This window comes from Rhinopithecus roxellana, chromosome 13 (assembly GCF_007565055.1).
Source record: "Rhinopithecus roxellana isolate Shanxi Qingling chromosome 13, ASM756505v1, whole genome shotgun sequence".
In the NCBI taxonomy this organism is placed as follows: domain Eukaryota; kingdom Metazoa; phylum Chordata; class Mammalia; order Primates; family Cercopithecidae; genus Rhinopithecus; species Rhinopithecus roxellana.
The window spans coordinates 116,132,800-116,155,947 of record NC_044561.1 but is presented as its reverse complement, the minus strand read 5'-3'; the positions used below and the strand labels follow the sequence as shown (position 1 = coordinate 116,155,947).

At 43.4% G+C, this 23,148-nt stretch overlaps 1 protein-coding gene across 1 annotated transcript in view; it reads left to right on the top strand.

Annotated features, from left to right (window-relative positions):
• PTPRT (protein tyrosine phosphatase receptor type T) overlaps positions 1–23,148 on the top strand; it is an 812,457-nt gene that overhangs the window by 82,675 nt on the left and 706,634 nt on the right. Inside the window, exon 3 of the mRNA XM_030915349.1 lies at positions 14,433–14,704. Within this exon, the coding sequence (XP_030771209.1) occupies positions 14,433–14,704 (272 nt within the window). The remainder of the gene's footprint in view (positions 1–14,432; positions 14,705–23,148) is intronic.

Here is a 23,148-nt window from a genome sequence, read left to right as displayed (position 1 = left end):
TTAGCAGAAGATGAGAAGCACTGGTCCACAGTATTTAGAAGGGAATAGGTCACGACTCAAGAAATTGAATACAGGAACATGATCTATAATATAAAAGTGATGCACATCAGAAATGCACAGGCTCAGAAAATAGACCATTCATAGATCCTTCCTGGGGAAATAATTGTTGCAAACATACTTCAGAGCCTTGAAAGATGAGCTAAAAATCAAGAATTTAAAAAGGGGAAATCATGGCATGAAAAACTGACGTGCATTCCCTGGGGGGCGTCTACAGGAGTCCTATTCAACTTGTTTCAAAGCTCTTGAGCCGCATTTTCATCTCAGCAAACTGTCTCCTGATGAAGTATCTTGACTGTTTTGTTCACAGCTGTATTCCCGGGGCCTACAACAGTGCCTGGCATGGAGCAGACACTCAATGTACATTTGTTGTAGAACTAACCTCCAATATCAGTGAACAGGTAGCCCTGTCAAAGCGGTGCTTGCTCCTTTCCCATTGGGATCTGGATGTAGCTTCAGTGCAGACAAGGCCACTATAAACTGTTATCCCCCATTAAGTCTCTTCTTCAGGAAAAATGTACCAACCACAGTCACAAGTACAATTAAGTGCTATAACTTCTTGGAAAGCACTAATCTATGCCAGGAAATGAGACTGTAAGGAAATACCTCAAGACATGTGTGGCTGTCTTTCCGTGGGGACTTTTCACTCCTCCTTTCTACTTTTCTGCTTGTTTCCCCATGTATTGTTTTATCGTTAAAAACTAGTTTCCCATGCGCCCTCTGAATATGATGTTCTGTCATCTCTACAGAAACCCTCCTAGGGTTTCTGCCTTAGATTTCTCTTTGGGGGTGAACACAGCAGGGCTCTAGAAAGCTTATTAGGAGTTAAATTCTGTCCCCACCAAATTCATATGTTGATGTCTTCACACCTGGTATCTCAAAATGTGACCTTATTTGGAAGTAGTCATTCTAGATGTAATTAGTTAAGATAAAGCCATACTGGAGTAGGGTGTGCACTGAATCCAATATGACTGGTGCTTTTTCCTTAACGATTGGAGACAGATGCACACAGGGATAAACCATGTGAATATGAAAGCAGAGATAAGGAAGGGAGGTACATCTACAACCCAAGGAATGCCAAAGATTGCCAGCAAACCACCGGAAGCTAGGGGAGGGCAAGGAACAGATTCTCCCTCAATGCCCTCAGAAAGAACCAACCCTGCTGACACCTTTATCTCAGGCTTCCAGCCTCCAGGACTGAGACGATCAACTTCTGCTGTTTTAGCCACTCACTTCATGGTCTTTGTTATGGCGATTCCAAGGAACCCATCCAGCTCATTGCTTCCCTGGCAGTTGTCAGCGCTACAGCTGCCTCTACTTCCTCATTTCATCTTGCTCTATGCTATTTCCATCTGGGTCCAGGTTCCACTGCAGGGCTGGATGTAACTGACAGAGTCAGTATCTTTGGTGGTCTAGAGTGCAGAGACCACTGGACTGAATGAGGTGGACGGCAGCAAGAGGAAGGGGAACCTAAGAGATGATTGGTGTCTGCACTGTGGTCAAGGGGGATAGTCCAAAGTACATTTTGGTACAAAAAGTGGGGCAAGGGAGGAGGACTAGGGATGGGGAATGGGAGAAAGGTAAAACTGAAATAGGAAACTAACTTTGCAGCTGAGAGGATGGGGGCAGGTGGAGGAGTGAGGGATGAAAGGGGAAGAGTGGGTTCAGGATGAAAACCATAGAGAATCTAGGGGTTCAGGTGCTTGATTTCAAGAGGCCCTAGTTGATGGAGACATCCTAGTGGCTTCAAGGACTCAGTGGGTCTGGGAGACTCCTTCCGTGTCATTTCCGTGAGTTGTCATTCTCTCCTGGTGTCCATTTCCTACCTCCTGGCATGCCAGGACAACTATGGTGCCTCAGCAATGAGGGCCCCACTCCCAGCTGGCCCTCACTGGGGTAGGGATTGGAGTCCTTTCCAGATGTGGGAAGGCAGTTTCAAGAGATTCAATGTAGGGCAGTGGTCAAGAACACAGGCTTGGCTGGGTGCAGTGGTTCACGCCTGTAATCCCAGCACTTTGGGAGGCTGAGGTGGGCAGATTGCCTGAGGTCAGGAGTTCTAGACCAACTTGGCCAACATGGTGAAACCCTATCTCTACTAAAAATACAAAAATTAGCTGGGTGTGGTGGCATACGCCTGTAATCCCAGTTACTTGGGAGGCTGAGGCAGGAGAATTGTTTGAACCCCGGAGGCAGAAGTTGCAATGAGCCGAGATGACGCCATTGTACTCCAGCCTGAGCAACAGAGTGAGACTCCTTCTCAATAAATAAATAATAAATAATTTTAAAAAAGAGCACAGGCTCTGGACCCATGCTACAGTGCTGTGGAATCTAGTAACCTGTCTGGTCCCTTCTTGGGAAAAGCAGGGAACATCCAGTGGACAGGAGTTGGCATGACCTCTAGGTTATTGTGGTCTACCCTGATAGGCTGGGGCTTAGGCAACCTGTCTGGGGGGAAAAAAAAAAAAGTGGTTCTCAAACTTGAGTGGGTGTCAGCATCCCCTGGGGGACTTGCTAGGACCCAGATGGCTGACCCCACTCAGAGTTTCTGGTCTAGTCAGTCTAGGTTGGGGCCCAAGGATTTGCTTTTTGAGGGGTTCCCCATGACACTAATGTACCTGGCTCAGCGCCATACTTGGAGAACCACTGGCAAAGAGATGTTCCTTGTTGTCAACAGCATGGAGATGTTCCATGGATTCCTGGTGCCTTCTAGGCCCTGCTGCCTCTGGAGACAGTGAGACTGGGACCTGCCTTACCCTGCTGAATTCTAGGGTCAGTAATCTCACTGTTGTAGTCAAAGATCTGCATGAGGGCTCAGAAATGCCGCTGCTGCCACAGAGGATCATGGTAGCTAATTCCTAACATGTCAGGTACTATTCTAAGCATGTAACATAAAGACACATTTAATTCACGTAACAAGCCTAGGAAGCATGTACAACATTTGCCATCATCACCTCCATTTTTCAGGTGGAGAAACTGAGGCTCATAGAGGTTAAGTATGTTGCCCAAGGCCACACAGCTGAGAGCTGACAGAGCTGGGATTTGATCTGGCAGTTTGAGTCCACAGTCCATGCCCTTGTCCTGCATTGTTTCACTGATCATGCGGGAGAAGGGAGGCGAAAAATGACCCTCGTGATGTTGGACAAGTTCTCTGGCCTCTCTTTGCCCTCATTCTTACCTCAATAAAGGAAATAGCTTTTCCAATCTTAGAAGAAAAAAAATACCTTTACATTAAAAAAATAAGCTGTCAAGATTAATTGGATAACAGCTGTCAAATTGTTGTAGCTCCTTAGAGGATGGTAAAAGAGGAGGAATAATTATTGTGCTATTTTCTATGCAGACCTTAGTACATTTGGGGGAGTCAATAAGTGTCTAATGATATTCTTGGGAATTAGCAGTGATGGAAAGGAAATGGCTCAGGCTAGAGGAGCTTGTTAGAGTTGGGCAGAGGGAGAGTCTTCATGTTTAATGGCTAGTGGTCAAGACCTCCTGCCTCTGAGAGAGGTAGGCAGGGCGTGGCCCAGGGTAGGAGGTAGATTAACAAGTTAGCACCCCTGTGGTAACACCATTCATTGATTCGCCCAAGTTTATGGGCCCCTGCCCTATCAGGGCTGGGGAATTAGAGACCAGCTAGTCCAGTGTTTCTCAAAGTGTGGCCCACAGATCGGTTCCATCAGCATCACTTAGAAACTTGTTAGACATGCAGATTCTTGAACTCCACCCCAAATCTACTGGGTATGGAACCCAGCACAGTTTAACAAGCTTACCGGGTAATTCTGATGCACACTGCGATTTGGGAACCACTGTTTCAGAGGGAAATGATACTGATCTTGGAGTCAGATACACCTCAATTTGAATGCTGGCACTACCACCCTTTGGCTGTGTGACTCTGGGCAAGTCAAGGCACCTCTCTAAATATCAAATTCCTTATATATAAACTGAAGGGTGAGAGGTTAGAGAGGTGGTCTATAAGGCACTTGCATTCTGTCTGCAATTTGTTCTAGCCCCTCCACAAGGGAGAAACTGTCTTGTTCCTTGGCTTTGAAACTGGCTGTTTCATCTGCATGGAACATTCTTTCTATTCCATGTTCCCCTGTCTGACACCTACATAACTTAGACCTCAGCCTACAGTTTATTTGCTCCAGAAAGTTGTAGGTGTTTTCTTTTTATACTTCTTCCCCCAAATCAAGTCTGGGTTCTTGCCTTGTCATAGAACTTTCCACATTCCTGTAATGGCTCTTTAGAAGTCTGTAATCTCTAAGAGAATAAAAACTCTTCCATGCTGACTGCTGTTCCCCTAGTTCAGACACATAGTAGGTACATAAATAATACTTGCGGTTAGAACAAATTTTATTAACTTGATGAAATGCTTGACTCTGGTGGATTTCATAAGGAAACTGGTGGAGGGATTAGCCTTCATGCATGGAACCACCTTGGGGAAACTGAGGCATAGAGGTACCAGTAGAGTTACGGATGAAGTGGCAGAGAGAAGCCAGGGGAGAAAGCCAGCTCCAGTGGTTGAGGATTTGAGAGGCAGGTGCTGTGGAATTGGGGGCAATCTTTAGCAGACCTCCATGAGGCTCAGGGGTCCACCTGGTATCAGCATTAGATGGTGTGATACACTCACCTTCAATGCTTGCAGCATGAGCTGCCAGTGAAGAGAAAAATAATGTGATGGCATCTGGGCAGCACACACAGTGAGAAGTCACTCCTAGTATCCCCAGGGCAGGCGTTTTGCTAAGCTCAGAGTAACTCTTAGCTTCTGTTTATTACTTATTTATATATTTATCTTGGACAGGGTTATGGACCTCTTTGAGAAATAGATGGATGCTCTCCCCAGGAAGAAAAAAAGAGCACAAAGACACAAATATTCCCCACTGTCGACCTTGCCACTCACTGGGTATGTGAGGAGGTTGCTTTCAGACCCAGTCGTGGTACGGGAGATAAAAGCCTCAGGTGAGGGGAAGGGTAGACTTAAATACTTGATGTCTCTCCAAGCCCTGAGATTTTTAAGCTTGGCTATAATAGCGATGACCCAATTTAGTAATGTGAAGGCAAGACAGCACCATTTTAACAGGATTAGTCATCTCTTCTTTTTGCTGTCTTTTCTCCCTCTTTTCCATTTGTATCTTTTCCCATTGCAAATATACGAGGTAATAATCCAGTATTTTCTATGGAGCCTGGCAAACATGCTATATATAAGGCACAGTTGAACATTCTGTGAGTGTAATTGGAGCATAAATGTAACTAATCAAAATATTATCATGCCAACGGATGTGTGAAGAGTTTGGAGATTTTAAAATATATATATTTTAGTTCCATGTCATTTCCATTTAGCGCTGCAGAAGCAAAGGACTCAGCCCAATGAATGTTGAGAACAATTTGGGGTCTGACAATGTTCCCAGCAGCCCTGTTGTTCTCTTTACTCTTAATATGGCAGCAGCTTGACAACTGGACTTAATTTTTGTTCATTCTTTCCATTCTTTACCCCTCTTCCTGCCTGAACCAGCTCCCCAGGGCAAGGCCAGCTAATCTAGGGAGTTCATGATCACTCCTTGTTATCAGACACAATGTGCCCGCTTGTGGCTTGCAGCCTAGCAGCTCAATGAGAATTAGAACTTCTTAGGTTTGAATCCTGGCTCTGCCACCAGCTGTGTGGCCTTGAAAAAGTCACTTAAGCTCTCTGTTTCTCAGTTTGCCCATCCGTGAAAGAAGAATGATAGTAGTGACTACCTCACAGGGTTTGTGTTAGAATTAAACAAATGAATGTAAGTAAATTATGATAGTATGTGTTGGCTGTTGTTATTAGTAAGAGCAGGAGTGACTGAGAAGATAAATAAATTATCATGAGAACACAAAAAGTACTGGGTTCCTTTGGGAACAAGACCCAAGGAGAAAGATCTCTCCTTCCCACCCCTTCTTCAGAGGAAGTCTAGGTAGAAAATCCAAGTCAGCCTGGGCTCCTAACTTACCACTAACTAGTCAGGTAAAGTCACTGTAAAGTCTTGGAAACAGATTTCTATAGCTGGAAGGAACTTCAAAACCTCTACCTGTGTATATACCTGTTTTGTAGGTGAAGAAACATACAGAATTCTTGCTTACAGGGCAGTGTGTGGTTAAAATGGGTGCATAGGAAGAGGTGAGGAGTCTGAAGGGAGAGTGGTATTATCTGACCTTCAGTTTCATCTGGACTTTGCCAAATGAATTGTCTGTTTCCAACATCAAAGAGCAAATCGGACAAGATTTTATGTTTTACAGTTTATGTTGCTGAGTTGTCATTCTGTTGTGTTTTGGGTTCCATTGTTTTTCCTACAATAACATTTAGTTTTGCTCCTGGGGATTGAATTGAATGTTGGGGAAGGCAAGTTATTAAGTGATAAAGAGATGCAGGTCCCAGTATGTCCTGCAGCGTTGTCTCTGGGTCTGTTTTCATGACATGATCATTGGAAGGACCAAAAGAAGTACCTTGAGTAAAAAGTCTTTATTTTCACTTTTGCTTTTGTTTGGGAGGTCAGAAGGGATGCAAGCTTATGTAGGGGTTGCATGTAGTTAAGGTGGTATTCTGCTTTGTCTCCATGATCTTTTGCCTCTTCTCTCCCCCTGCTCAGTACCCCTTCCCTCGCCTGAATTTCATGTCTCCGGCTTCTCTATCTGCCTCTTTCCCTTGTTCCCCTTCCTCCCTTCTTCCCTTCCATCCATCTTCTTCCCCCTTTTCCCTCCTATCTTCATCTTATTTTTCATTACTCTTTTGTTTTCTCCTTCTTTTCTTACTTCTTCCCCTTCTCTGTTCCTTCTTTCTCTTGTGTCTCTCCCTCTTCCTCTCTGCCTTCCTCTTTGTCTCAGAAAGTGTAGAAGAATGCAGGGGGGTTGGGAATTGGTCTTTGAGGAAAAGACCCAAGTGCACACAAACTCCCTGCCTGACTCTGCTGGCATTAGGGTATCCAGCAGAGGTTAGCAGAGCCTCTCCACCAGTGTCTTCAGATCCAATCATTGGGGTTAATACCATATTTAAACTACATTATCCACAGCTACATGGATTATTAGATAGTTGTTTCTTCAAAAATTGCCTTAAGAAATTTGCATATGAAATGCTGAAACCCCGACTTACTGGTCTGAATGAATGATTTCAGAAATGCTGATTACTTGTTCATGCAAACTGACAAACTGTTCACAATATTCAATTCTTTTGAAGTTTCAGGATGTATTTTTTTTGTTGTTTTAAATAGATATTATATATCCATTAAGCTCTAAATTAACGCCACCTCCCCATTTCTGGTATATTAGAAAAGCAGCCGATTTCTTTTTTTTGACACTTGATAATTAGATTGCTCTCATAGATAATATGAATAACGTTGAATGATATGTTTATTGGTATGGCTATTGGTTTATTGTTATGTTTGCGATTGGTTTGATGGTTACTAGTTTTCATGGTAATGCTGTTAGCACTATCTGCTTCTTTTGCACCTACATTTTCTTACTTGAAAGTGCATTGTGCCTTTTGATGTCTTTGTGCCACTTTCACTTTTATTATGACTAGACAGCTAAATTTCATCATTATGGACTTTTAAATTAGATCCTGTTTAAAATACCTATAATGGAAGTAGGTACTCTGAAGTATAGGAACAACAATTCAGAAGTGGCTGTTTCCTGGACGTTAGTGAAAGCCATGTAGGGAAAGTGATATTTAAGTAGTTTAATGAAGGACCATGGCTGAGCTGGGTGGTGTGGATTTCAGGAGGGATGTCGCCTGGGCAAAAGCCCAGAGGCAGGGGCATGCATAGGATGTTTGGAGTGTGTATTTGTTTCCTGTTGCTGCTATAACAAATTACCACAAATTTAGTGGCCAAAACCCCACACATTTTAATCTGGACATCAGAAGTCCTAAGTGGGTCACACTAGGGTAAATTCAAGGTATCGGGGCTACATTCTTTTCTGGAGGCTCTAGGGAAGAGTTTGTTTTCTCACCTTTTATAGTTTTTGCTGGGCACCTGCATTTTTTGGTTCATGGCTCCTTCTTTCATCTCAAAGCAAGCAGCATAGCCTCCTCAGCTCTTCAACTCTGATTCTGACTCTCCTGGCCCCCTTGTCTGCTTACAAGGACGCTTGTGATTACATTGTGCTCAGCTGCAAAATCCAGAATAATCTCCCCATCTCAAGGGTATCTAGTTAATAACCTTAATTCCATCCATCTGAACCTTAATTCTCTTGCCGTGAAAGGTAACATATTTACAGGTTTCAAATATTAGGATGTGGACATCTTTGGGAGGCCCTTATTCTGTCTACCATAAAGTGGCCGAGGATTGTGTGTGGGGGGGACGGTGGGGGAGATATTCTTCATATACGAGGCAGGAAGGGTGGGGGTCAGGATGTGCAAGGCTCCAAATATCCCCATGAAAGACCTTGGACTTTATAGGAAATGGGGAATTTCTTATAAAGGAGGACCTCAGTGGAAGTTGAGGACATGTCATGGTTGGTTTTGTGTCTCAGGAAGATGGTACTGACTACTGTTTTTTTGGAGGGTGAGAGAATCAAGGACTAGACTGCTTAGGAAGTCATTGCCAAAGTTCACAAAATAAACGAAAGTTTCTGACAGAATTACCATAGACCTGAATTAGGCAAGTGCCAAGGGAGTGGAAAGGAAGAAGATGGTCAGAGAAATGAGGAGACATCCCTGGACCTTGATGCCTTATCAGTTGTGGGAGGTGGGAATGGGGCAGCAGATTGTACTCCGCTTCTCAATGGATTTCTTAATATTTTCTTCTTCAATCTATTAAGGTCTCCCTGCTACACTGAAACGAAACTTTAGGGATATGGGGAAGATAGAAAAGAAGCTATTTTTGAGGACCTGCAATGCAGCGATACTTATCTAGACACTTTATAAATAGTAGTTGTATTAATCCTCGTGTCCCCAGTGTGAGATGTGTTTTATAGCCATTTTATAGAAGATGATACTTGAGAGTCAAAGAGTTAAGTGATTTGCTTAAGATCATCAGAGAGAAGAGATGTATCTTGGGTTCCAGTTTATCCCCGGGGCCCCTTGTTAGAAGCATCCTACATTGTCCTTGCTCACCAGGGCTTGGGGCTCAACAAGCAGTTGTTGAACTGCATGTCAAAGCTGAGGCTGGGAATGCCCAACATGTGTGCACACGCTTCCCCTAAGTCATGTGACATGTAGAATGCCTAGGGCCTCCTTGCTTCCTGAAGGCAACATATGTTCTTTTCCCTCTTAAATGGCTATCTGGGAAACCACTTCTGAGGCTGTACAGCTCGGGCAAGGAAGGGCAGAGTTGTCTGTGGCAGAAACTGAAATCGGAATCAGAAACTCTGAGTCTAAATCTTCATTGTGTTGGTTGACCTTGGCCAAGTTACTTGTTTCCCGCTGGAGTTTATAAAATGAGTAGGTTGGGTTAAGCTCCTGTGACTTACCTGAATGTAATTTGTTAGGCTTTGATAAGTAATCCACAACTTCTAGACCAGTGCTATCCAACAGAAATTTCTGTGACAATGGATGTATTCTACATCAGCACTGTCCAATATGGTATCCACCAGTCATGTGTGTCTGCTGGGCACTTAAAATGTGGCTAGTATCCCTAAGGAAATGATTCTTTTCTACTTAATTTTAATTATTTTAAATAGGCATATGGTGTTATTAGCTACTGGTTAGGAGAGTGCATTTCTAGACCCTGTAGTCTCTGCTTTCTAAGAAGCAGTAATTGATTTGAGTATTTACCACTTTCTGGCTACGTGGCTTTAGGAAAATGACTTCACCTCTCTGTTCCTTCGTATTCCTTGCTTTAAAACAGAGATAGCATGGCACCACTTCATTAGGGTGTTAAACAATGCTTAGATCAATGCCTGGCGCATAATAATTTCTCAGTAAACATTAGGTTTTATAAACTGCATTGGGCTCACTGTTACCTGCTATTGGCTATCTGTTATAAAATTAGCATTTATTAAGTACCATTTTTACTTAATATTCCCAGAAAACAAACAACTTTGATCTGTAGGTTTCATTATCCCATTTTATAGATGGGGACATTGAGACCCAGGGAATTTTAGTGACTTGCTCAAATTACACAACTAAGAAACGACAGAAGCGGGAGTGAAACCCAGTTTCCTTGGCTGAAGATCCAGGACTCGTTTTGTGCCACGGCAGCTGCTTGGCCTTTGGTAACATTTGAGGCCCCACCAGCATCCATTCCCTTCAAGTGGGTGCTGACACTGGGAGCTGGCGGGGCCACCTGTCTGCAGGGACCGCGCTGAGCTCTTGGTGCCCAACGCCCTCAGCTGCCAGTCGCCCGAGCACACTCATGTAATCTTAATGAACAATGTGCAAAGCCATTAAAAACTCAATTAGGACTTTCTTTTTACTGCCGACGTGAGGAAATGCAATCCTGAGGTGCTCATGTGTAAACACAATAGCCGCCATCTGCTACGGAAAAGCGTTTTGCCTCCAAAAAGGGGATCTGTGTTGCAGACACATCAATAACGAGGCGCTTATCAAGGCATTATTATGCACGAAGGGGAAAAATGCAAAATTTATGGCCAGCCAGAGAGTACTTCCTGGTTTAATTCCACAATTTTCAGTGCTATGTATAATAACTATGAGGAAACTAATGCTGTTTTATGTTCCTTATCACGTTAGTAGACTTTTTTTTTAAGGGAGAAGGGAAAAGAATGTATTTACAGTCTTTCTCTTTCTTGTTTCTGACTGATCTTGGCGTAATGACCAGCTCAGTTTTGATCTCTGGGAAACTGACAGCCGTGGGATGATATTAATTATGCCAACCTGTTGATCAAAGTGGGACCCACAGAGTTGATGATATACAAGGGTTTTCACTCCTGAACAGTCTCTAGTGGAGGGCTTGAGCTCAACTGGCAGATACGGCTCCCTTCCTTTCTGGAGGGTGTGATCAGACCTGTATAAGGTGGGCTACACGTGCAAGGGGCTAGAGATGGCCACTGGATCCCACCCCCAAGACCTTATACTAGCATTGCTGGATGTTTCTGTGCCTTTGCCTGGGCTGTTCTCTATTTCAAATGCCTCCCAAGTTACCCCCGGGCTTGCTGCTCTTCATGATATCCTTACATAGACTGTCTTGCACCTTTGCTTAGTAGCTACTGTTCCACATCCTATTGCCTTGAGTAAAGGGACTTGTAGCTGAATGATAGTTTATTCCCTCTTTACTTAAAATCCAAGATGAGTGCTCCTAATAGGTGAGTAGCCTTCTGTGTGGTTGTGCTCATTCAGGGAACCTGGTTTCTTTTATGGTGCTCTGCCCTCCCCTAGGCTCCTGAGATCCAGGACATTCAGCTGGTAGATGGGAAAATAGAATGGGCCAATGATTCTCATCACTTTATGTATATGCAAATCACCTGGGGATCTTGATAAAATGCAGATCCAGATTCATTAGGCCTGGGGGTAGATGTCAGATTCTTGTTTCTCACAAGCTCCCAGGTGACACTGGGATGGCTGGTCCAAGGAGTATTCTTTGAGAGGCGAGATCATTTAGTATGGAGGTGTGGGGGTGAGAGGGAGGCAGCTTTTACCGACCAGGCCTGGAAAGTGGCAAACATCATACTCATGCCCCATTATCTAGAACTCAGTTGCACGTCCCAGGACCACCAAATGCTAAAGGGAGGCTGGAAGACATAATCTAGCTGTGTGCCCAGAACAATGTTACAGGGTTGTACATGAAGCTACATGGAACAGGGCAATCTCTACCTCCTCAGCGAGCCTGCCCTGCTACTGAAGCTAGGATGGAAAGAAGTGGGAACATGAGCTGGTGAAAGGAAAACCTTCCCAAGTCTCTCTACAGTGGATTGTAAGGAGCCAAGGGTACATGTGCCTGTGGTGTGAATTGGCAGGAGGACAGCAGCTGAAATGTGCATGTGGGTATCATGGGATTCAGAAAGGAGAGGGACACTTTGCTTCTCAGGCTGCTTCCTCTGCTGGGAGATGTGCTACTCCTCAGTGGCAGAGACAGTCACAAACCCTTTGTGGGGCTTTTGAGTTGCTACTTACCTGTTCAAGGAAACCCTCTGGAACCCTGTGGCATGTAGGCCAGCAGACAGATATGGGCATGGATGCAGGCTCTGTCTCTAAGCCTCAATTTCTGCCCCTGTAATTGCTCCTTTTTAGCTGCCCCATTGTGAGTTGATGATAATTCGATAACTTCCCTGACATACAGACATCTCTCCACTTACCTGTGTTACTGCAAGGCCATAAAACTAGGAAACTTTACTCCCTGAAACACTGGCAAAGACACCCACACCTTTGTTCCACTTCCAGTGATTCCTTCCCCAGGCGGTGCTACACATTCTGAAATCATGACTTTTGCAGCCATATGCATGGAACTAGAGACAATAATCTTAAGTGAAGTAACTCCAAAACAGAAAACCAATACGGCATGTTCTCACTTATAAGTGGTAGCTAAATAATGCGTACACATGGATGCAGAGTGTGAAATGATATACATTGGAGGCTTGGAAGGGTTGGAGGGTGGGAGGGGGTGAGAAATGAGAAATTACTTAATGGATACAATATACATTATTTGGTTGCTAGTCATACTAAAAGGCCAGACTTCGCCACTATGCAACATATCCATGTAACACAGCTGAACTTGTATCCCTTATATTTACACGAACATTTTTCTCATTGGTAGGATGGCAAAAACCTGTTAGCCACTGGCTCATGTTTCTCTGTGCTTTTCACCTGGCTACTTTGTGGTACAAACTCACCCAGCTATCCTAAGTGGTCATCCCAGTAAGACAGCTGTGGCCCTAGGGATCTGGGCAGAGTTGGAGGGTGGGTCCATGGCCATCCCCTTGCTCTGCCTGGTGGTTCAGGGGGAACATGCAGAAAGTCTAATTTGGCCTTAAGTCCAAGTTACTTTGTGAATAACGATGTGGAGGTTTTGAACTCCTCTCTCTCTGTTTCTCTCTTTCTCTTTCTCTCTCTCATGTCTGTTTTTAAATTCACTCAGAACCTGAAGGAGACAGGATTTGATTGGTACCTTCTGGAATCCCAAGAAGTTACGGGTTTCCCAGCACTTATTAACTGGGAGCTGTTAGTCTTTTTGGTATTAGAGTGAAAGAATTAGGTGACTTTTAGCTATTGAAGTAGGTCACCTTGGCTGAGGATAAGTGGTCTTAAAGTTTGTTTCTGAATTAAGATTTTAGTATTTTTCTAGGTGGAAACATTCCTTCTGGAATCACCTGAGTTTATCTGCTGTGTTTCATGATGCAGTTTATTTCGTAGAATCGTAAGACTCTAAGACACAGAGCTCAGCCCTCCCAGTTGCTTGTGAAATTTCCTTAACTATCTCTTTAATTTGTCCAGGCTCTGTTTTGCCACCTGCATTGATGGGGGCTCACTTTATCTCTGGCCAGTCCTTTCTATTTTGCACCAACTTCACTTGTTAGAAAGTTCTTTGTACACTGAACTGAAATGTGCCCCCTCATGGTTTCTTTCATGAGTCTGCCCTCTCAGGCAGCTTTATCAGTAAGCTATTGTCACAATAAGCTGCATGACACACTGAGAAGAAACTTGGTGGCAAACAACAATAAGTGTTTGTTCTAGCTCTCATGGAACTGTGCATTGATTGTAGATTGGCTGATCTAGGTTGGGCTTTTGGGCCATGTGGCTGTGATTCCAGCTGCAGGGGTGGCATGGCTTGTTTCTTTACTATCGGTTCAAGTCAGGTATCTTCCATGTGTGTATTCTTCATCCCAAGCTGAAAGGGGCAGCAGCTACTGGGGGCACATTCTTCTCATAAAAGGTAGCAGTAGTGCAAGACGGTAAGCCCAGCAGGGTAAGCACGTTTTGACCTTTGCTTGAGTCATTCTGTTAGCATCCTATTGACCAAAGCAAGTCATATGGTGGAGCCCAAAGTCAAGGGATGGGGACATACCCTCTGTTTCTGCTGGAAGGAACTGCAAAGCCAATAGCAAGGGACATGGATCCAGGGAGGGATAAAGAATTGGAAACAACCATTTAACTTGCCAAAGCAGCTCAAAAGAGGCTCACTTCATCTATACAAGGCAACATTTTGAATGTTTGGAGATGTTTTCTGCCAACAGTAATAGTAGCTATGTTTTCTGCAAATAGCAATAGTAGCACCTTGTAGAAATACTTCATACATGTTACCATCTCTTAATTCTTAAAACCACCTTATTGAATAGATTTTTTATTCCCAAATACAGAAGAGGTTACTCAGGCTCAGAGAGATGTGGCTTTCACAGGGTCACCCAGACCTCCTAGACTGACTTGATCTCTGGCCACTCCTCTGGCCATGTTTATGGGTATGACTGGTTTTCAGAAGCATTTTCTTACTTTCTCTTTGTCTCTACTTCCCACCTGCTTTGTGGGTCTCCAGGATCTTTCATGATGGTGAACAGCTCTGGGAGAGCCTCTGGCCAGAAGGCCCACCTTCTTCTGCCGACCCTGAAGGAGAATGATACCCACTGCATCGACTTCCATTACTACTTCTCCAGCCGTGACAGGTCCAGCCCAGGGGCCTTGAACGTCTACGTGAAGGTGAATGGTGGCCCCCAAGGGAACCCCGTCTGGAATGTGTCCGGGGTCGTCACTGAGGGCTGGGTGAAGGCAGAGCTCGCCATCAGCACTTTCTGGCCGCATTTCTATCAGGTATGGCATTTACCATGGTTTTATGTTTGAAAATTAGTGATAAATCTATACACTTCTTGTCTCCATACAGGTGCTAGGTCTAGAAAGGACTTCATTTATTTACTCGTGTTTACTGGGCTTCTCCTCCTAGCCAAGCTCTGCAGAGGTGACCCAGTACAGCTCCTGCCCCACTTGAGTTCATTGTTTGTAGGAAAAGACTGATAAGTAAATAAAATGACAACATACCAGGATGCGTGTGGCTCCTGACGATGCTGGAGGAACATAGGCATTGATTCCTTTTTATAAAGTCAGTGCTTATGACATGATGAGGGAGGTTCTAATACTATCCTATTTTATGGATGAAAAGATTGAAGTTTGGAGAGATGAGTTAACTAGTCAAAGATGACCCTCTGGGGAATGGGGTGTTTGCTAGGGAAGTCAATTAGGATGGTTTGTAAGAGGAGATGACATCTAAGATGAATCTTGAAGAATGAATACAAATTTATTTTAAAAGGCAGGGAGGGAAAGGCATTTGAGTTGTCAAGGACAGTGTGTCCGATGAGCTAGAGGGGTGGATGATAGATGATGGCAGAGTTTGGAAAGTCTAAGTTGTTTAAGGTACATTGCAAAGGGGACAGACAGGGAGATCAGCCTGCAGGGACAAGCAGATCATGGAGGGCTTTGACTGTCAGGCTAATGGATGGAACTTAGTTTAAAGCAGTGCTGCTCCTACTGCCCGTGGTGAAGGGATGCTTTTCCTCCCCACTCTTTGTGGAGCAATACTCTTATAAACCACGGTTAAAAAAAAAAAATCATGGCAATGCCAAATTGCCGTAACAGTTCCTAAACCTCTCTCTCTTTCCTTCTTTATCTCCTTGTGAACTGATGCACACAGTGCACAGATTGGCACCAATCCATAAAGCATGCTTAGAGGAACACTCTCCACATTGTCTTGGCTTGGGGCTGTTGAAAGTTTTATTATTTTTTTAACAATGTTATTAAGGTAAAATGTACATATCACAGAATCCACCTATTTTAAATATGCAATCCTGTGACTTTAGAAAACCTATTGAATTGTGTAACCGTCATCATAAACCAGTCCAGAACATGTTCATCATCCCAGTAAGATACCCTGTGCTCATTTACAGTTAATCACCACGTGCACTGTTGAAAGGTGTTAGATTAGAGAGTGAGGCAGTCAGATCTGCATTTTGGAGAAATTTCTCTAGCGTTGGAAGCAGAAGATGAACCAGTGGCTGAGGGCTTCTTAGACTTCCTCCAAGTTCATATCCATGGTATAGTTCTTCCAGATTTTAGTGTTAGGAATACATTTATCTATTGAGATCTCTTGTTGGGTTTACTTTAATGAGACAATTCAAGCTTTATTTCCCTTTTGCCTTGGTAACGAGAAATCAGAATTTAATACTCAATTACCCTCAACATTTAACCTGGATTTTTGCCATGCATATTTCAGTTTTATCCTCAATGGCTTGTGATTTCCTTTTAGAATAATTCTGTTTTTCTTCATGATGCATTTCCTGAAATTCCTTTTAGAAATAGGGGAGAGGTTATGATGATGATGGTGATGGTGGTGATGATGATACCTACCGTTCATTGGTTGTTTATCATGTTCCAGGCACAATACAAAATATATCACATACATTACCTTGTTTAATCTTCACAACAATCCTTTGAGGCAGGTACTACTATACCCATTTTATAGGCGATGAAACGAAGGCTCAGAAATGGTAAGTGATAACCCAAGCTCTAACGGAGGTAGTGCCTTGTTTTTTTATCCATTCTGTTTGATTTCACTGTCTAAGCTAGTATAATCCAGTATAAATATAATGGGAACCACACGTGCCATTTATAAATGTTTAGTAGCCACATTAAAAAGTAAAAGGAAATCAGTGAAATTAATTTGTGTGTGTGCAAGCTCCGCCTCCCGGGTTCACGCCGTTCTCCTGCCTCAGCCTCCTGAGTAGCTGGGACTACAGGCACCCGCCACCACACCTGACTGTTTTATATTTTTAGTAGAGACGGGGTTTCACTGTGTTAACCAGGATGGTCTTGATTTCCTGGCCTTGTGATCCACCTGCCTTGACCTCCCACTTTTGATAATATACTTTACTTAACCCAATGTATCCAAAATACTATCACTTCGACATGTAATCAATCTAAACAATTATTAGTGAGATGTTTTCTCTTCTCTCCCTATCAGTCTTTATAATTCAGTCTATATTTTACACTTACAGTAAGTCTCAATTTAAATGTTTTATTTTCATTAGTAATACTGATCTGTATTTAGATTCATAAAATGTATAGCTCAAGAAGTGGATACATATACACAAGTTGTTCCAAATATTTTTAAGTGATTTGGGTATCAGTTTTTATATTAAAATTTAAGGTAACTGAAGTTAAGTAAAATGAGAAGTTCAGTTTCCCAGTCTCATTAGCCACACTTCAGTAGCTGGTGGTTGTCAAATTAGTACAGATCATAATTCTTAACCACTTGGCCCCACAGTTTCCCCTAGTAGAGTTCTTAAAAGTCTTAGCCATGCCTAGAGTATGGGTGGGGAGATGAAGGGGGTGACTCCAAGGCTGGCCTCTCAGAAGGGACCTGGCCTTTATGGGGTGCTGGTTGTGCTCATTCTCATCCTCCATTGCTGGAGAATCTTGCAACTGTCTCTTGTAGTGCCTTGGTCTGTGTTGAGGGTTTTCTTAAGGTTTTTATTTTGGAGTTCTTTGTCGGGAGACTTAAAGGAGTAGATAATAAGATACTTGTGGCAGGGATTGTCGAACAGCACAGGTTACTCCCGCAACCCTGGAGATATCCAAGCAGCCTGGGAGATGGTCCTAAATAGCCCTGTTTGTGACCACGCTTCCATTGCTTCTCCCCCAACCTCATCTCCTTGGCCTGTCCATGGGTGGCCAAGAGCCAGAGGCAGGAAGTTAAGAAAGTTAGGAAGAGAGCAGAAATAAAAGAGGCAGTGAGAAAGAGAAGAAACCAGAAAAAAAGAGAGTGAATTCTTGGAAGAACTCATCACACCATCATTCAGCCACTCCCTCTCTATTCTCATCTACTTGTCAGTCGTTTTGCTTCCTGCGTGAGCCAGGCCAGTTCAGGCATTGGTAACGCAGAGGTGAGTGGGACAGAGCTGGCCTTGGGGTAGTCAGGGTGGACTGTTGTCATTTGGTGTGATGTTAAGCCCCTATTCCCTTCTTTTCAACAGCAGGAACCTATGAATGAAAGTGGCTAAAAGGAGAGTCTTTTGTTTTTAACGTGTGTTACCCACAGTGTGACCTGTTTTATCCTAGATATTTTGAGACAAATTATATACCTTTGGCCTCATTACTTCTGTGTCTTTTCCTTTTGTGTAATATGTTTTAGTACAAACCTTTATCTGAAACTGATGGTGTCAGATATGTGTCGGAATTCAGAATGTTTGGAATTTGGTAATATATTGACATATCTTCTGTATTTTATAACAACCCTGGTAGGGTCTGAGGCAGTACCCTGTAACCAAATCTAATATTTCTACAGCAAAACTTACACATACTCACAAGAAATGGGATAAATAAAGACTGTAAGTAGTATCAGGCCAATTCAGCTGTGTTCAGGTTTTACCACCAAATTACTTTGTGTAATACTAAGGTGAAGAATCTTGTTTTCAGAGCTTTTGGGGTTTCCAAATTGCATTAAGCATATAGCCCTATATTCTCTACCTGCACAGTTGCATGAACAAGGGGATCAGATCTTGCTTGTATGTTCTGGGAAGAATACCCAGTGTATGACTTGTAGAGTGTGCTCTGTGGAACATTTGTTCCCCAAGATTCTCTGTAGTGAAGGCTGATGTGGTGGAGGTCACAACATTTTGAAAAAGCTGTGTGATGTATCTGGTTCTAGGAGACTCACAATTACCCATGTGGTAGTTCTGAGGAGTCAGAAATAAAGGGATTTGTTGGTGTTTAACTTACTGTCTTTCCTCTAAGTTTGATCTTGGCCCTCTTTTTGTCGGATGACCACCTGACTATAGAGATAGTATTCTGCAGACCAGTGGCCCCACATCTCAGTTGGCTGGGACAACCCTGGTTTACGCCCATTATCCTGGTGAAATTAAGAGCATCCATTTCATAGTGTGCCCCAGTTTCAGTGATAAATTATATCATCTTCCTATCCATAGACATTTACAGTATGCGTACTGGCACATGTGACTTAGGTTTGTCCTCATTTTGTAGATAAGGTAAACATTTTCTGTTAAGGGCCAGAAAGAAAATATTTTAGTCTTTGCAAGCCATACACTTTCTGTTGCAATTACTCAATTCTGCCATTGTACCATGAAAACAGTCATAGATAATATGTAAATGAATGGACCCAGCTGTGTTCCAACAAAACTTTATGTGCAAAAAGAGGTGGTGGACTGGATTTGGCTTCCAGGCCATAGCTGAACCCTGATGTACATGATAAAGCTGATGTCCAGAGTTGCATAGTGAAGTCCAAGAGCACATAGCAAATTACTGGCAAAGCTGAGAGCAGATCCCAGATACCCTACTCCCTAGACTGTCACCACTGTATCATTGACTATAGACATCAAGTGTCTCTAAAAGCTCACAGGCATGGTCAGTGAGGCTTTAAGGTTCCAATTAGAAACACGATATATAGGACCAGATGCAAATGGGTACAGGATGGGGCCACAGATGGAAGTACAATGAACAAGAAAATTGACCAGTACCGGGACAGTCACACCATTTCCATGCTTTTTGATGAGGCATGGAGGGAAAAGGACATTTCTGGAGTACCCTCTATGTTCACACCCTGTGAGAGGCATGAGATCTGTGCAGTAGCCCCCTCTATTAGGTAGCAACATATCCTATCTTCCAGCGTAGGAAGCACTATTGGTAAATTCAGATCCCCGTGATCTTTCCTAGGTCCTCTAACTCCAAGCTCTGCTTTGCCTTTAGGGAAAATAGCTTGCCCTTGCTGAGAATCTTCTTCCTAGCTGTGTAATGTTGGTTGTATCCTGTCATCTTTCAGAATCACAGTTTCCTCATCAGTAGAACGGAGAGGATATTAGGTATGACAGGCCCTTCTGCAAATGAAATTAGAGAACATATACGTATCATCATGTCAGGTATATTAGTCTGTTCGCACACTGCTGTGAAGAACTGCCCAAGACTGGGTAATTTATAAAGAAAAGAGGTTTAATTGACTCACAGTTCTGCATGGCTGGGGAGACCTCAGGAAACTTACAATCATGGCAGAAGGGGAAGCGGGCATGTCTTACATGGTGGCAGGCAAGAGAGGGCTGGTGAAGGAGCAACTGTCAAACACTTATAAAACCATCAGATCTTGTGGTAACTCACTCACTACCACAAGAATAGCATGGGGGAACCACCCCCATTATCCAATCACATCGCACCAGGTTCCTTTCTCAACATGTGTGGATTATAGGGATTACAATTCAAGATGAGATTTGGGTGGGAACACAGAGCCAAACCCTATCAGCAGGCTTGCAGTGGGCCTCAGCAATTGTTGGAAGGAAGGAAGAAGAAAGGAAAAGAGGGAAAAAGAAAGAAAGGGGAAGGAGGAAGGAAGCCCTTTTAAAATAAATAGCCAGTGTTATTTAGCCTGCACCCAGTAACCTCCTTGCCATCCCTTGGATAAGCAGCTTCATCTGGGAGAATTTTCTGATTAGAACCTTGTTGGCTACTGCAGCCTCATTACATTTCCTTGGCTGAGAGTAGCAGTTTGGAGACATATGTTATACACACACAGTCACTAATGGATACTCACTTAGCCACAAACACTGCAGAGTGCACACATAGGGACAAGCATCCACAGACTCTCAGATTCAAAACACACTTGCACATGCACACATAGGTACAGTGGCAAGAAAAGGGGGCCTATCAGAAAATCCAAAGACACTAGCAAAATGGTTTTAAAATTCACCAGACCTGGAGATCTGGTCCTGTACATATGATTTTGTGGGCTAAATATGAATTACTGGGCTTAGGACCTGATGGTGTATGTATTAATTTATTAAAGTCATATTTTATAGTTCTGAAATTGACTTTTAGCTCTCTAATAAACACTGAAATTTCCTGTTTCTCATTAGTGAGCTTTCTGGCACCAGACTTTTGGCAAGGCCTGGGGTAAGAATCTGACCTCTGCCAGCCATCTCCTGACATGTGCCTTTTCTTGGGAAAGTAGGGGCTTATTTACTTTTAATTGACAAATATTAATTGTGTGTATTTATAGGGTATAGTGTGATATTTTGATCTATGTATGTGTTATGGAAATACTTAATCAAACTAATGAACATATCCATTACCTCACCAACTTAACTTTTTTTGTGTACTGAGAACACTAAAAAAGATCTGTTCTTTTAGCATTTTTGAAATACACAATACATTATTATTAAATGTGGTCACCACTCAGTGCTGAATGGCTGTTAAGTCACGTGTACTTCAGATCACAGCTCCTTTCTAGGTGATATTAATTTGATTTCATATTTTCTAATGATTCTGAACTTTTCTGTTTCAGGATTAAAAAAAATAAGAGAACGTCTGTTAATTTTGCAACCATCTGCTTGCCCTAGTCTCTATCACCTGCCTAGGGAAAATTATATTTTACTCGGTAGTTATAATCACTATATAGGCTGCTGAAATTAAGGACTCACCCAGCTTTGGTTCAACTGGACTTGAAACTCAGTCCCTTTCCCAGGAAATCCCTGCTATCTGGCACTCTGTAGATTTAGTAACTTCACTCACAATGGAGTGGAGTTTATCACAGTGAGGGGCCTACTCTACCACCCTTGAAATTCTCTTCCACCTGCTCCCTTATCCATCCCACTTCTTTCTACTAAGCATCAAATCCTCCTCCTTGTCTTATACAGGTCTCCTTGGGCTGATATGGTAAAAAGTGTCTCACTTAATTTTACCCTAAGCAATCTCTCCCCATGATAATATGTATATTTGAGGAGTTCTGATGTGCCAACATTTTCCTCTTCTCCTGAAGATGTTTGCAGCCCCTTGAAATTTTTGCCATGCAAGTTTTCTGCTCGAGAACTACAAAAGATGAAGTTAAAGCACCAAGTCTTTTAAACCATGGCCTGATAAATCCACACCCTCCTCCGAGTGACCAAAACCACTTTTTGGAGGGGTTGAGCATCACTCATCTCAGAGCCTCTTGTGGGGAATTGCTTCCTGGCTTTGCACAAGTCCTCATGCACAGGGAGAGGTTTTCACCTTTCCATGCAAGCCTAATCTCTTCAACACCTGCACCAGGAGGTCTCTAATGAGACCCATGGGCTGGAGCATGTGCAATAGATGGTAGGTCCACATGGCAGCCTTGGAGCTGAAGAGCATCTACAGAGAAGTTGAAATTCTCAGTCTGGGCCCTCTGCTCCAGTCCCTGTACTCAGGGTCTCGCCCTCCATATACTGACTTGGAGTGCCACTGGGTATGCATGGCCTGTGTGAGTTCCCCATCCCATCCCTACTCCCCTGCCTCTTGAAGACAGGAGGACAACGCTACACCAGTGTCACCTCTAGACTTCTCTACTCACTCCCCTGACTCTCCCATTTCCTGACTTTCATTCCTCGAGGGCCTTGGTTGAATTTTCCTGAGAGTGTGCTTGGGTCAGAGATAACCATTCTCCCTCTCCTCAGGACACCTTGGCAAGTCTTTCCATCTCCGAGGGTCCTGGCATCACCTTGTCCCCTTGTGGTGTCTGTCCCTAGGAACTGGAGCTGGCTGTCTACTGGGTGGGGCTTCCTGTGGCTAGGAGCCTCACATCAGAAGCATATTGATGGAGTGATCATCTCCTTCCAAGGTTGTAGGTGTCTTCTGGGGCACCTTCTGATCATCCTCAGTGTCATTTTACACAATTACATTAATAGATTATTACCATTTTTACTTCCTCTTTTTGTGAATTACCTGTTGAAGTCATTGGCCACTTTTTAATTGGAATGGTTTATTTATTTTTCTGTTGATTCTCAAGAGTCCTTTGCACACAAAAAAGAATATTTTCATATTAGCTGACACAGGTGTTACAAATATTATTCTCAGCCTGTCATTTGACTTTTAATTTTGTTTTAGATTTTTGCTAACATGCAAAGCACACTTGACACCATAGTTATTAAGAAAGCATTGTTGGCCGGGCACGGTGGCTCAAGCCTGTAATCCCAGCACTTTGGGAGGCCGAGACGGGCGGATCACGAGGTCAGGAGATCGAGACCATCCTGGCTAACACGGTGAAACCCCATCTCTACTAAAAAAAATACAAAAAACTAGCCGGGCGAGGTGGCGGCGCCTGTAGTCCCAGCTACTCCGGAGGCTGAGGCAGGAGAATGGCCTAAACCCGGGAGGCGGAGCTTGCAGTGAGCTGAGATCTGGCCACTGCACTCCAGCCTGGGCAGCAGAGCGAGACTCCGTCTCAAAACAAAAAAAAAAAAGAAAGCATT